At 39.5% G+C, this 13210-nt stretch overlaps 1 protein-coding gene across 11 annotated transcripts in view; it reads left to right on the top strand.

The window, feature by feature from the left end:
* LOC106882402 (transmembrane protein 8B) overlaps positions 1 to 13210 on the top strand; it is an 81700-nt gene that overhangs the window by 30999 nt on the left and 37491 nt on the right. For 9 of the 11 annotated variants that reach the window (XR_008266709.1, XR_008266707.1, XR_008266708.1 and 6 more), the window contains 4 exons: positions 715 to 889; positions 4565 to 4769; positions 8946 to 9085; positions 11441 to 11724. Coding sequence is in view for 8 of the 11 variants with exons in the window: in XM_052976396.1 (XP_052832356.1) it covers positions 715 to 889; positions 4565 to 4769; positions 8946 to 9085; positions 11441 to 11724 (804 nt within the window). In the remaining 3 variants the exon portion in view is untranslated. Of the gene's footprint in view, positions 1 to 714; positions 890 to 3735; positions 3753 to 4564; positions 4770 to 8945; positions 9086 to 11440; positions 11725 to 13210 lie in introns of those variants that run through there. The other 2 variants (XM_052976400.1, XM_052976399.1) reach the window with 2 other exon arrangements.

Raw genomic sequence — 13210 nt, 5'->3', positions numbered from 1 at the left:
ATATACATATACATACACACACATACATACATGATGTACACTTGTGACTCAGGAAGACCATTACTGATCATCGCTTATGCAAAATGTCGACAATGCCTATGTATGAGGTTATTGTACCCATGGTTGGCTTCACTCAAGACTACACCTGCAGCTTCCATTCTCACTGTGGTATCCTCCTACTCGACAGAGCATTGGAAAGTTGCATTGCTGGTGATCGCACAACTGAAAATTCTAGATCCAATATTTTTATTTTGCTAAATTATTTCCCTTCCAATCACAATTATATATTATATGATTTTAAAATTCCCCTCTCTCTCTACCTCTTCAACAAACTTTTTAACCATGTAATTCCCCTCTTCATATCTTTAAAATTTCTCTCATTTTCTTCACCTTTTTCTCCCCATCCTACAGTACGTCATTAACACTTCTCTCTCCCACTTTTCTCTCACTGTCTTTTTCCTCACCATCTTTGCCTCGCCCTTCAACTAACCATGTGATGCATCTAGCCTTAGTGTATTATTATACTCCTCTCTTCTTTTTTCTCTACTCATATTTCTCCCCTCTGACTCTCTCTCTCTCTCTCTCACTCCACCTCTCTAACTAACTAAAGTATAATGGGCACACGAACAAAGAAATTATGATATAGATGTTATTGTTCCAGACAGTGTAATGTTGCTATACTAAATATTTTTTAAAAAATATTTTGTCTTTCAGAAGTCATATATCAAGATTATGTGTCATGGACCCCTCCATTACAAATTCGAGGTTACCATTTGTTCCCTGATTCACAGCTGTTAGAATTCACTGTTCCAGAAGCATCCACACAGAGTATATGGAAGTTCCAAAGTTTCTCAGATAAAGCCAGTTGCGAAGTTAAGCAGGTTTACATGTAAGTTGGATTTTGAAACAAAAAAAAAAGAAAATAGAAAAAAAAGCGTTATGGCTTAGAACAGGGGTTGGTGAACCAGAGTAAATTACCCCAAGTAGGGTAAAAATGAAATTCTTGTGGGTAATGAGGACTCATTAGACTTAAGTAAAATTACATAATATGTGTTCCTTGTTATGACAGAAATTTTTTTCTGGCAACATTGCATCTTTCTAATGTAATGGATGTTTAAATAGATTCAATAAAATGGATTCAGTAAACCTTTTGAATTCAAAGAATCTATGATTTTCTTCCTTTCAAATAAAGGGGGTAACATCAGTGTAAATAAACGTATTTTGGGGTAATTGGTTAAAAAAAGTTCCTGATCCCTAACATCTGGCCACCTAACTCCCCAGGCTGCAACCCCCTTGATTATAATGGGTGGGGTGCAGTTGAATGAGAGACCAACAAAACTCCTTGTAACACCAAAGATGAGCTGAAGGCAAGGATTATGGTAACATTCACCGACTTAAACAAGGAGACTGTCCAGAAGAGTTGTAGGAGATTCTGAAGTCATCTAGAGGCTGTGGTTGAAGCCAATGGCGATTTTATTGAATAAATTTACTCTTTAGTATTTCAAGATATTTTAATGTAATTTTGGTAAATATATGTTAAAATGAGATGTCAGTGTTATTTTCATTTTTGTGTAATTTAGACGACAGTTTATTCACCACACCCTGTATATATATATATATATATACATACATACAATGGGCTTCTTTCAGTTTCCATCTACTAAATCCACTCACAAGGCTTTGGTTGGCCTGAGGCTGTAGTAGAAGACACTTGCCCAAGGTGCTGTGTAGTGAGACTGGGCCTGGAATTATGTAGTTTGGAAGTAAGCTTCTTACCACGCCTGTAGATAATTTGTAATTTGATTAATCGGTTATTTCTTATCACAAACATAAAAAGAAGAAACAAAGTAGGATATCTTACTATGTTGGACATTAGTAAAGTGGCCTTGTCTGTTAGCAATAAATGACTAAATGACTGATAAAGCATGTCAAAGATAAAATAGTTAATAAAATAACAAAAAAAAAAAAATATACACAACAATGAAACAAAATGATTCATGGTTTGAAAAAGGTAAATTGCTAACAGCATGATTACCTAGAAGTGTTAAATTAGTTGTTCAAATCCTGTCACTAGGCCTGTTGCTATTTTCTGTCTCCATAGTGTCTAATGCTAATATTTATTCTCATTTAAATGTGGATGTTCTGTTAGAACAAACTATACTGCAGTAGATACCATGAGAGAAATTCTCATATGGGCTTTTGATGTAAAATGCTCACCTGTTTATATTGCTAGTGGGAGATAAATCCCTGCCATCTCCAGTGCCGAGAGCATTAGATCACATGATTTCGACCTTCCTTGATCTTTTCATTGACAGACACTCAACCGCTAGAGATAGCAGCAACTCATCTCCCCACCAGCAGTCTATAGAAAGTCAGTACCAGGACAGGCGCTGGTGTCATGATTAACCACTGAGCTTGTTAAAAAATATATATTAGCGACAGAGGCAGTATTAATACTGAGAGGTAATATTTATCCCCACTTAAACCTGGATGTTCTGTTAGAACAAACTATACTGCAGTAGATAGCACGAGAGATACTCTCCTATAGGCTTTTGGTGCAAAATGCATGCTTGCTTATATTGCTAGCAGAGAGATAAATCCCTGCCATCTCAGGACAGACACTGGTGTTGTGATTAGCCAGTGAGCTCGTTAAAAAACATAGTCTAATATCTTTAGCATATTCATTGATACATGGTTGTGTTGGATGAAGCTATATTTAATAATCTCTATTCCTGTTGCCTTAACCCTTTGTGTGTTGAAACCTATCACTCTTTGATCTTTTTAAAAACTTCATCTGTCTCCAGTCACTCAGCTCATTTCTGCTGCAAAATTCTTTCATCATCATATTGTTGCACATTTGTTTTTACTTAGCATGCGTTACCATCATCATCAACATCGTCATTTAATGTCCATTGTCCATGTTGGCATGGGTTGGATGGTTTGACCAGGCTGGCACACTGAAAGGCTGCACCAGACTCCAGTCTGATTTGGCATGGTTTTTTTTTCTACGGCTGAATGCCCTTCCTAACGACAACCACTCCGAGAGTGTAATGGGTGCTTTTACATGCTACTGTACGAGTGCCTTTTGCATAACACTGGGGTGCTTTTATGTATCACTGGCAATGGGTGCTATTTTGTGTACACCGGTATCTGCCATGACTGCAATTTTGTAGAAATGTAGTTATTTCTCTGAATACATTGGCTTTTTTGCTACACATTAATTACAAACAATACTTATGAATGTTTTGTAGGTATTTTGCAAAGTTATATGATAATTTGAATTTTACAGAGGATCATGAAATACATAATTTTCTTTTTTATTTGAAGTTGTATTTTCTTCTGAGTTGTTTCATTCTCGTGTTAACATAAAGCCTACGCAGGTAGTACAGATGGTGCAGTTGTTGGAGACAACATCTTTGAAAACTGTATTCTTTATTATACACCTGTCACCTAATTTATCATAAAACTTTACATTAAGAATGAGATACATCCAATTGCCCTTTATGAAATACTGGTTCTCTTTTCTTGTGTGTGTGTGTGTGTGTTAATACTAAATTCTGCTAATGATATAAGTTTCATTTGATTCTCATCTTACTGGATTTGATTGGGCTGTTAAATGGAAAGTTAAGTGACTCTTTTGCTTGGATTCATTAATCCTTCAACACCTTGGTTTGCCAATCTTTTCACCTTGTATTCACACCACCATAACCACGACTGACTTCTGGAAACCTTTTTGATGTCCCTTCCACTCAGTAATCTACCTCTTGTTTTCTTGTTTTTTAATCTTACTAAAAGTTTTCATTGTCATTATCTATAAATGAGGCACTCGTTACCAATACTCTGAGATGATACTTGAGTGTGAAGTGTAATGAGATCTGAGCCTTGAATGTTGAGGATAAGCAAAGGCTAGAAAGAAATGGCACAAGCATGTTCCAATGGAGGCATAATGTCAGTCTGCTTGAACAACATGGGACAAATGACCTCAGAGGAAAACTGTGCACATGAGGAATGAGCTGTAGTTTGTAAGAGAGAGAACTGTGATGATATGGATGTGTGATGTGTATAATGAAAGCTGCATAAAGGAAGTGCTGAGCACACAAAGTTGATCGGACCTGTGGAAGAGGAAGACATGGGATGAAGTGGTGAAAACCGATGTTGAACCTTGCAGCTCTTCTCATCCATATGCACTACTGAGCAATACCAGTGTAATCTTCACATTTGCATACTACATCTGATTCATTTTATGCCCAGTTTTTCTCTCAACACATTTACGTTTTGTCATGCACTTACATTGTACATGCAACAGAGCAAGCTTGCTTCATTTATTTTTAGTTTTCTTATCACAAGCTTCTTATTTCTTTATTGCCCACAAGGGGCTAGTTTTAACATAAACTATGTGTCTTTAAATTTGCAATCTAAGCTTCTTACCACACAGCCACACCTACGCCTATAAAAAAAATTCTGTACCTCTGATGGGACTTGACCTGCAATTTCCAGCTTGTTTATCTTTTATGGTTGTATCTCCTTCAATACTGATTTTAACTTTTTTTTTTTTCCTTTCCAGTTTTTTACAGTATGGCAGTTTTCCTATCATCAACCTCACCAACAAAACATTTCCAAATACATTCTACTTAAAACGAACATTTTCCGAGCGTTTCATCTTACGTTCTGACAACAGGACAACTGTCATTAATATGGATGCACCAAGACATGGACCATGGTTTGCAGCTGCACTTTTACCAAACCCCAATGAAAAAATACAACAGAAGGTAATTATATGTTAGTTATTACTAGAGTACAAGTAATACAGTGTGAAGTACAAATAAATTTATGAGAGAACATTTTGGAAGGAATAATAAGGTAGGTAGCTGGCAGAACCATTAGCACACTGGGTAAAATACTTAGCAGCACTTTATCTTTACACTCTGAGTTCAAATTCTGTTGAGGTTGACTTTGGCTTTCATCCTTTTGGGGTCGATGAAATAAGTATGATTTGAGCACTGGGGTTGATGTTAATGACTTAGCCCCCCGACCCTAATATTGGTTTCAAATTTTGTGCCAAAATTTGAAACCAATATTACATTTGGAAATGAGAAAAATCAGTTTTCTAAGTTTATTTATTAGAAATTCAATGACATATAGGGGTTGGACAAAATAATGGAAACACTTAGCATCATAGCATCAAAATCTTGAAATATCTATAAAACTGTCAAAAGCTTGTTTATTTTTATGCTTTTTGATTTATTATTAGTGTTGCTTAATATGTTTTGCTAAAATTGCTGTTTCTTTTCAGATATCACCAGAAAAAGGTAATTAAAATTCATTAAAATGACAGATCTATCGGACTTTCAAAGCGGTCAAATTGTTGGTGCTCATATGGCAAGTGCTAGCATAACAAAACAGCCAAAATGTTTGGTGATATCAAAATGTACTGTCTCGAAAGTAATGACAGCCTTTGAGAAAGAGTGAAAAACCTCCTTGTCGAAACAAAACTCTGGAAGAAAACCAAGACTTTCAGATAGGGACCATCAGACTCTTATGCAAATTGTTAGAAAGGATCACAAAAGTACAGCTCCCAAAATTACTGCAGAGCTTAATGACCACCTCGAGAACCCAGTTTCCACAAAAACTGTTCGCCGGGCGCTGCACAAAGCTGCATTTCACAGGAGGGCTGCAATTAGAAAACCACTACTTCCAAAAACAAACATTGCAAAGTGTTTAGAGTGAAGTGAAAACCTACAGAATTGGTCCCTAGAGCAGTGGAAGAATGTTATTTTCTCAGACAAGTCATCCTTTACCTTATTTCCGACCACTGGCTAAGTATATGTGTGGAGACAGCCAAAAGAAGCATTTGATCCAGACTGCCTTCTTCCAACTGTTAAACGTGAAGGAGGATCTGTGATGATCTGGTGGGGCTATATCTTGGAAATCCGCTGGCCCAATGGTTTCCCTTTTATGGCAGAATTAATAGTCATGACTATTTAAGCATTTTATCTGATCAAATTCATCCTATGGTTGCAGAATTGTTTCATGATGATAATGCACCAATTCACACAGCTAAAGCTGTTACTGAATGGCACGAGGAACATTCTAGTGAAGTTGAACATCTTATCTGGCCACCACAGTCCCCAGATCTCAATATTATTGAACATTTATAGTGCATTTTAGAAAAACAAATAAGGAGTCGATATCCACCACCATCATCACTACAAGAACTGGAGACTGTTTTAGCTGAAGAATGGACAAAAATTCCTTTGGAAGCAATTCAAACTTTGTACGAGTCCTTACCTCGTAGAATTCAAGCTGTAATTACTGCCGAAGGCGATCGTACCCCATATTAAAATAAATTTGTTTGAAATTTTAAGGTGTTTCCATTATTTTGTCCAACCCCTGTTTGGTACTGTGGAACAATAAAATTTCTGCTGTGCTTAATAAAACAAAGTTATTTCTTAGGAATTGTTTAATAATTTTTTTCTGAAAAGTGATTTTAATAAAGTATATACTTTCCCTCTTTGTCTCACCCTATGAAATAATATCTCACTCTCAGAGAATGCAAGTATTACTAGTTGGGAACACCTTGCTTGAAAGTTTCCTTGTCCAAATCCAGCCTGGTACCATGTGCATGTCCAAGAATATAATATCTAATGATGATAACCTATCAAAATATGATATATATATCACCATCATCATGTAATATTTGTCTTGCTTGCCAGCACAAGCTGGATGATTTGACAGGATCCAATAAGTTGGCGGACTGTGTTGAGCTTCAATGTCTGTTTTGGCATAGTTTCTATGGGGAGAGACCAACCACTTTACAGATTGTACTGGGTGCTTTTTTTTTTTATATTCCACAGGCAACAGTGAGGTTGTCAGGCAACTCACAAGACAAAGAAAAGATCCTCAATTAAGTAAAATTGTAGTAGAGAGGGAGGTGGATTTATGCCAGGTGTTTAGAGTCTAAAGTATGATAGAGGGACAGATTCGGGTATCTTGCTCTGGAGGAGATACATGGCCATCTCACGTTATGAGGATGGAGGTAAGAAGCTGAAAAGAAGACAACAATAGTAATAGCAGTAATGAAGTGCCAGAGTGCACTTTCAAGATACAAGAAGTTGAGTATAGGAGAGAATAAGGACAAAGAACTGGAAAGGAGGGGTGAATAAGTTCATTAGAGTGTGAGAGGATGAGGAGAGGGTCACAGATAGTTAGAGATGGGTGTAGGGTGAGTGTAGTGAATGGAACACAGGTGGAGGTGGGGCTGATGGTAAATGTCAGTATGGTGGGGGAGAGGTGAGAAGTTGTTCAGAAAGGAGGAGGTGATAAATGGCAGTACGGGAAGGTAGGAGAGCAGCAGTATAACATACCTGTGGGTAGATAAGAAATTATGTAGAGGATGTACTAGGTGTGTGAAAGAAAGAGAGAGAGAGAGAGGTGTACAGTGAAAGAGATGGATGTCAGAGATACAAAAGGGTGGCAGTAGTGAGTGGAGGAGACAAGTGTGTGTGTGTGTGTGTGTAGGGAGGAGGGTTGTCAATGGCAGATATGCCAGGGTGATGAGAATGATGGAGGGTGTTAAAGATAAAGTAATAGCAGTCCTAAAATGTATCTCAGTGAGATACAGAAAGGGATGAGAGGTGAAAAGTAAAGTGGAAGGGATGGATTTTGAAAGGAAGTGGTTTTAGGAGAGGAGAAGTAACTAGTAGTACAAAGGAGAATGAAATGTGTGCATATTTTTCTCTTGGTTATAGCAGTTGAATAAGGTCACAGTTAGAAAAGTGGAAGGATGGGTGTTAGGAAGATAAAAGGCAGGGAAGGCTTCACAAGTACAAGTTGGATGTAGAGGCAAGATCCATAAACCTAATGCTTTTTGAGACCTCACTTTCATTGAGATGGACAGGTCTTGAGTACAGCAAATACCAATCACCTTGATCCTTTGTCATTTCTATTCCACAAGGCTCAGCATCTTGAGATAAAACTTCACTACTTGTCCCATGTCTTCCTGGATCGTCTTCTTTCACAAGTTCCATCCACATTTAGCAGTTGGCACTTCTTTATACAGCTGTTCTCATCCATATGCTTCACATGGCCATACCGACCCAGTCTTCTCTCTTGCACACTACATCTGATTCCGCTTACGCCCAATTTTTCTCTCAATGCATATACATTTTGCCATGAATGCACTTACATTGTACTGCAACAGAGCAGGCTTGTTTCATTTCTTTTTAGTCTTCGCATGCTCTCTGCATTCTCGACTCTATTCTCACTACCATGTAGCATTGCTGTTTGTTCTCAAGCATCATACAATTTTCTTTTCACTCTGATAGAAAGACCTTTTATTACCAACAGAGGTAATAGCTTTCTGAATTTTCTCCATCCTGTTCTTATTCCAGCTACTATTCTTTCAGAACATCCTTCTTCACTGCGAATTTGACTACCTAAGTATCAGAAAGTATCTATTAGCTCCAGAGAATCTCCTGGGCGTTTAAGAAAATCTATCTCCTTTGTTTTTCTTTGTGTTTATTGCTCTTGTACATCTGCCATGTATAACATCTACTTTCTCTTCAACTTTCTGCTAATAACTGAGCTAATTATTATGCTGTTATGCTATTTTCTGTTTTATATCATCCATGTTTAACCCTTCAGCATTTAAACCAGCCATATTAGGCTCAAATATTCTACTTATTTTATACTCAAACTGGCCAAACTCTGCCTCTCAGGCTGACCCTATATACAATGTCATTCTAAAAACAGGCAATCACTTTATCAAAATTTTGAAGCTACAAGTTTAATTCATGATTAATTCAAAACAATGTGAATAAACAAACATCACATTTCGCAGAGTAATCTGAATGCTAAAGGGTTAAAGGTTATGTAAATGTCATGCTGTGATGCTGATGATGATGCTTAGAATGATTATGATGGTGGTACTGTACATTTTTCTGCAGGGTATCCTCACCAAATGTAAATACTCTGTACGTGGTATGTTGGTCACTCAGACGAGGAAAGGTTATGGACAAGCTGTGGCCAATACAATTGTTACAACAACATTAATGCATGGTTTTGAGTCCAAGATGAAATACTATAAGTGAGTATTAAAGACACGTCCCACAGGTGTGTTTTGTGCAGTGTCCTACAGGTGTGTTTTGTGCAGTGTCCTACAGGTGTGTTTTGTGCAGTGTCCTACAGGTGTGTCTTCTGCAGTGTCCTACAAGTGTGTTCTGTGCAGTGTCTTACAAGTGCGCTTTGTGCAGTGTCCTACAGGTGTGCCTTATGCCATGTCTTACAGGTGTGCCATGTGCAGACTCCTACACATGTGTCTTGTGTAATGTCCTGCATGTGTGTTTTGTGCAATCTTCTATGTGTGTGTCTTGTGCAGTGCACTACAGGTGTGTTTTATGCAGTGTCACACAGCTGTGTCTTGTGCAGTGTCCTACAGCTGTCTTGTGCAGTGTTCCACAGGTGTGTTTTGTGTAGTGTCCCACAAGTGTGTTTTGTGCAGTGTCCTACAAGCATGTCTTGTGCAGTGTGCCACAGGCATGCTTTGTGCAGTTTTCCACAGGCATCTTGTGCAGTGTCTCACAGGCGTGTCTTGTGCTGTGCCTTCAGATGTGTCTTGTGCAGTGTGCCACAGGTGTGTCTTGTGCAGTGTGCTGCAGTTGTGTCTTCTGCTGTGTCCTGCAGGTGTGTCTTGTGCAGTGTTTTATAGGTGTGACTTATGCAGTGCCTCACAGGTATGTTTTGTGTAGTGCCCCACAAAGTGTGTTGTTTTTTGCAGTGTCCCACAGGTGTGTTTTTTGCATTGTCCCACAGGCATGTTCCGTGCAGTGTGGCACAGATGTGCTTTGTGCAGTGATTTATAGGTGTGTCTTATGCAGTGTCCCACATGTGTGTTTTATGAAATGTCCAACAGGTTTGTTTTGTGTAGTATCCTACAGGTGGGTCTCATGAAGTGTCTTACAAGAGTGTTTTGTGCATTGTCTTACAAACGTGTTCTGTGCAGTGTCCTACAGGTGTGTTTTGTGCAGTACAGTGTCCTACACTTGTGTTTTGTACAGTGTCACACAAGTGCATTTTGTGCAGTGTTCTACATTTGTGTCTGACACAGTGCCCTACAAGTGGGTTTTGTGCTGTGTCCTACAGGTATGTCTCATGCAGTGTCTTACAGGTATGTCTCACACAGTGCCCTACAGGTATGTCTCATAGTGTCTTAGAGGTATGTCTCACACAGTGCCCTACAGGTATGTCTCATAGTGTCTTAGAGGTATGTCTCACACAGTGTCCTACAGGTATGTCTTGAACAGTGTCCTCCAAGTATGTCTTGAGCAGTGTCCTACAGGTGTGTCTTGTGCAACATTTTTGAGGTGCATTTTGTGCAATGTCCTATAGGTGTGTCTTGTGTGTAGTGTTTTACAGGTGTGTTTTGTGCAGTGTCGTACATCTGTGTTTTTAGTAAAGTGTCCTAGAGGTGTTTCTTGTGCAGTATCCTACAGGTGTGTCTTGTGCAGTATCCTACAGGTGTGTCTTGTGCAGTGTCCTACAGGTGTCTTGTGCAGTGTCCTACAAGTGTGTTTAGTGCAGTACAATTTCCTACAGACATGTCTAGTGCAGCACAGTGTCCTACAAGTGTGTCTTGTGCAGTGCCCTACAAGTGTGCCGTGTGCAGACTCCTACAGGTGTGTCTTGTGTAATGTCCTGCAGGTGGGTTTTGTGCAGTCTTCTACATGTGTGTCTTGTGCAGTGTATTACAGGTGTGTCTTGTGTAACGTCTTACAGGTGTATATTGTGCAGTGTCCTACAGGCATGTCTTGTGCAGTGTCCTACAGGCATGTCTTGTGCAGTGTCCTATAGGTGTGTCTTATGCAGTGTCTTATAGGTGTGTTTTTTGCAGTGTCTTATTGGTGTGTCTTGTGCAGTGTCCTACAGGTGTGTCTTGTGCAGTGTCCTACAGGTATGCCTTGTGCAGTGTCCTACAGGTGTGTCTTGTGCAGTGCCCTACAGGTGTGTCTTGTGTACTGTCCTACAGGTGTGTCCTATGTACTGCCCTACAGGTGTATCTTGCACAGTGTCCTGCAGGTATATCTTGCACAGGTGTGTTTTGTGCAGTGTCCTACAGGTGTCTTGCACAGTGTTGCACAGGTGTGTTTTGCACAGAGTTCTACAAGCATCTTGTGCAGTGTTCTTCATGCATATCTTGTGCAGTGTCCTACACGCATGTCTTATGCAATATGCATGTATATCCCTTATTTGTTCTAAATATATAAATAGAAGAGAAATGGTATTGTATTACAATGTTCTGAGTTCAAATTAACAAAGGATCTTTCACTACATCTGTAGCACAACACTAAATTTACCTCACACCCCGAATATGTGTATGTCTGTACCATGTTTATATAGTTAGTCTTTCTTTTCTCTTATCATTTGTTCAATCTTTTCATTCCAGAATTGTCCTCCCTCCTCTGAGCTACCTGTACTATTTTTCTGTACTCAACTGTACCGTTGACTCGGTGGACACTGGAGGATGTCCTATCTATGTATCCATCGGCAACGGTAACATGCCACCTTTTGATGTCGATGAGTTTCTCATCAACTGTACAAATTCTACGGAGAACTGTCACCTTCGAGTTGTGTCACCCAATAGCTCAGGGTTAAACTTTGTTGCCTTCTATCTCCGTGATATCAACAGTACAGCACCTGTCACTGTCACATGGCAGGTAACCACTGAAGGTAAGTTACTGTTGGGGTACCGTTAACGTAGGTATATGATGTGTTGTGTCAGTGTCAGCATAGTGGTATGAAGTGTTGCAGCAGTGTCAATGTAGTGATATATGAATGTCTGAGGAGAGGTATGGTATATTATGTTAGCCTAGTAGCACGGAGTGTTTTGGGAGTGGCAATGTAGCAGTCTGAAGTGGTACTGCAATGTCAATGTAGTGGTGCAAATTGTTATAGAAGATCTCAGTAATGGAGGAGGTGATACTGTGAGTGTCTGTGTGGTGAAGGTGTGTACTAAATAGTAAATAGTAGTTGCCAGTGCTGCTGGACTGGCTCCCGTGCAGGTGGCACGTAAAATATACCATTTTGAGCGTGTGGCCGTTGCCAGTACCGCCTGACTGGCCTTCGTGCTGGTGGCACGTAAAAGCACCCACTACACTCTCTGAGTGGTTGGCGTTAAGAAGGGCATCCAGCTGTAGAAACTCTGCCAAATCAGATTGGAGCCTGGTGTAGCCATCTGGTTTCACCAGTCCTCAGTCAAATCGTCCAACCCGTGCTAGCATGGAAAGCGGACGTTAAACGATGATGATGATGATGATGATGATGATGATCACTTGATTGTTTTTTTATTGATGGTCCTCTTTCTTCCGCTGCTAAATTTTTTAGTTCTCAGCCTATGTTCTCCTCCACCTCATCACCAACATCACCAACATCATCACTGTCATCAGTATCATCCATTAAGATGTTGCAGTTTCAGAAAGTGTTTTGTGGACGTAACTAATTACTGAATACGACATTTAGCTATACTCCTGCTACGTTCCCAAAATTCAAATTGAGTTGAGGTTGATTTTTATTTTCCCTCAGTCTCGGGGGGGAAATGAGAAAGATACCAGTAATTTATTCAGGGATCAGGTCACTCTAACAGAGTTTCCCTATCCGCTCCTGTGCAATATTGTCAAACATCTACTTAGTAATTCTTTTGTCATTACTTAAGTAAGAACAGTGAAATCTGTTTTGTTGAGGAAGCTTAATAATACTGAAACATGCCATGCATTGTTTCTCATCCATATTTCCTGAAATTAAAATATTAGTCATTCATTAATATTGCCTTTTCATAAGACACCAAGATGGCAGAAGCATTTGCACACCAGGCAAAATGCTTAGTGACATTTTGTCTGTCTTTATGTTCTGAGTTCAAAATCTGTCAAGGTTGACTTTGCCTTCCATCCTTTCGTCGCCCTTTCAAAGCCTAGCCAGGCTCATGGGCCCAGTTTCCCGGTTTCTATGGCGTATGTGTTCCCCCCCAGCTGCTGGACGGGACGCCAGTCCATCGCAGCGTTACTCAAGAAACAGGAAGAAAGAGTGAGAGAAAGTTGGGGCGAAAGAGTACAACAGGGGTCGCCACCACCCCCTGCCAGAGCCTCATGGAGCTTAGGTGTTTTCGCTCAATAAACACTCACAAACCCCGGTCTGGGAATCGAAACCGCGATCCTCCGAC

This window comes from Octopus bimaculoides, chromosome 24 (assembly GCF_001194135.2).
Source record: "Octopus bimaculoides isolate UCB-OBI-ISO-001 chromosome 24, ASM119413v2, whole genome shotgun sequence".
In the NCBI taxonomy this organism is placed as follows: Eukaryota; Metazoa; Mollusca; class Cephalopoda; order Octopoda; family Octopodidae; genus Octopus; species Octopus bimaculoides.
This window is presented reverse-complemented; position numbering and strand designations above follow the sequence as displayed.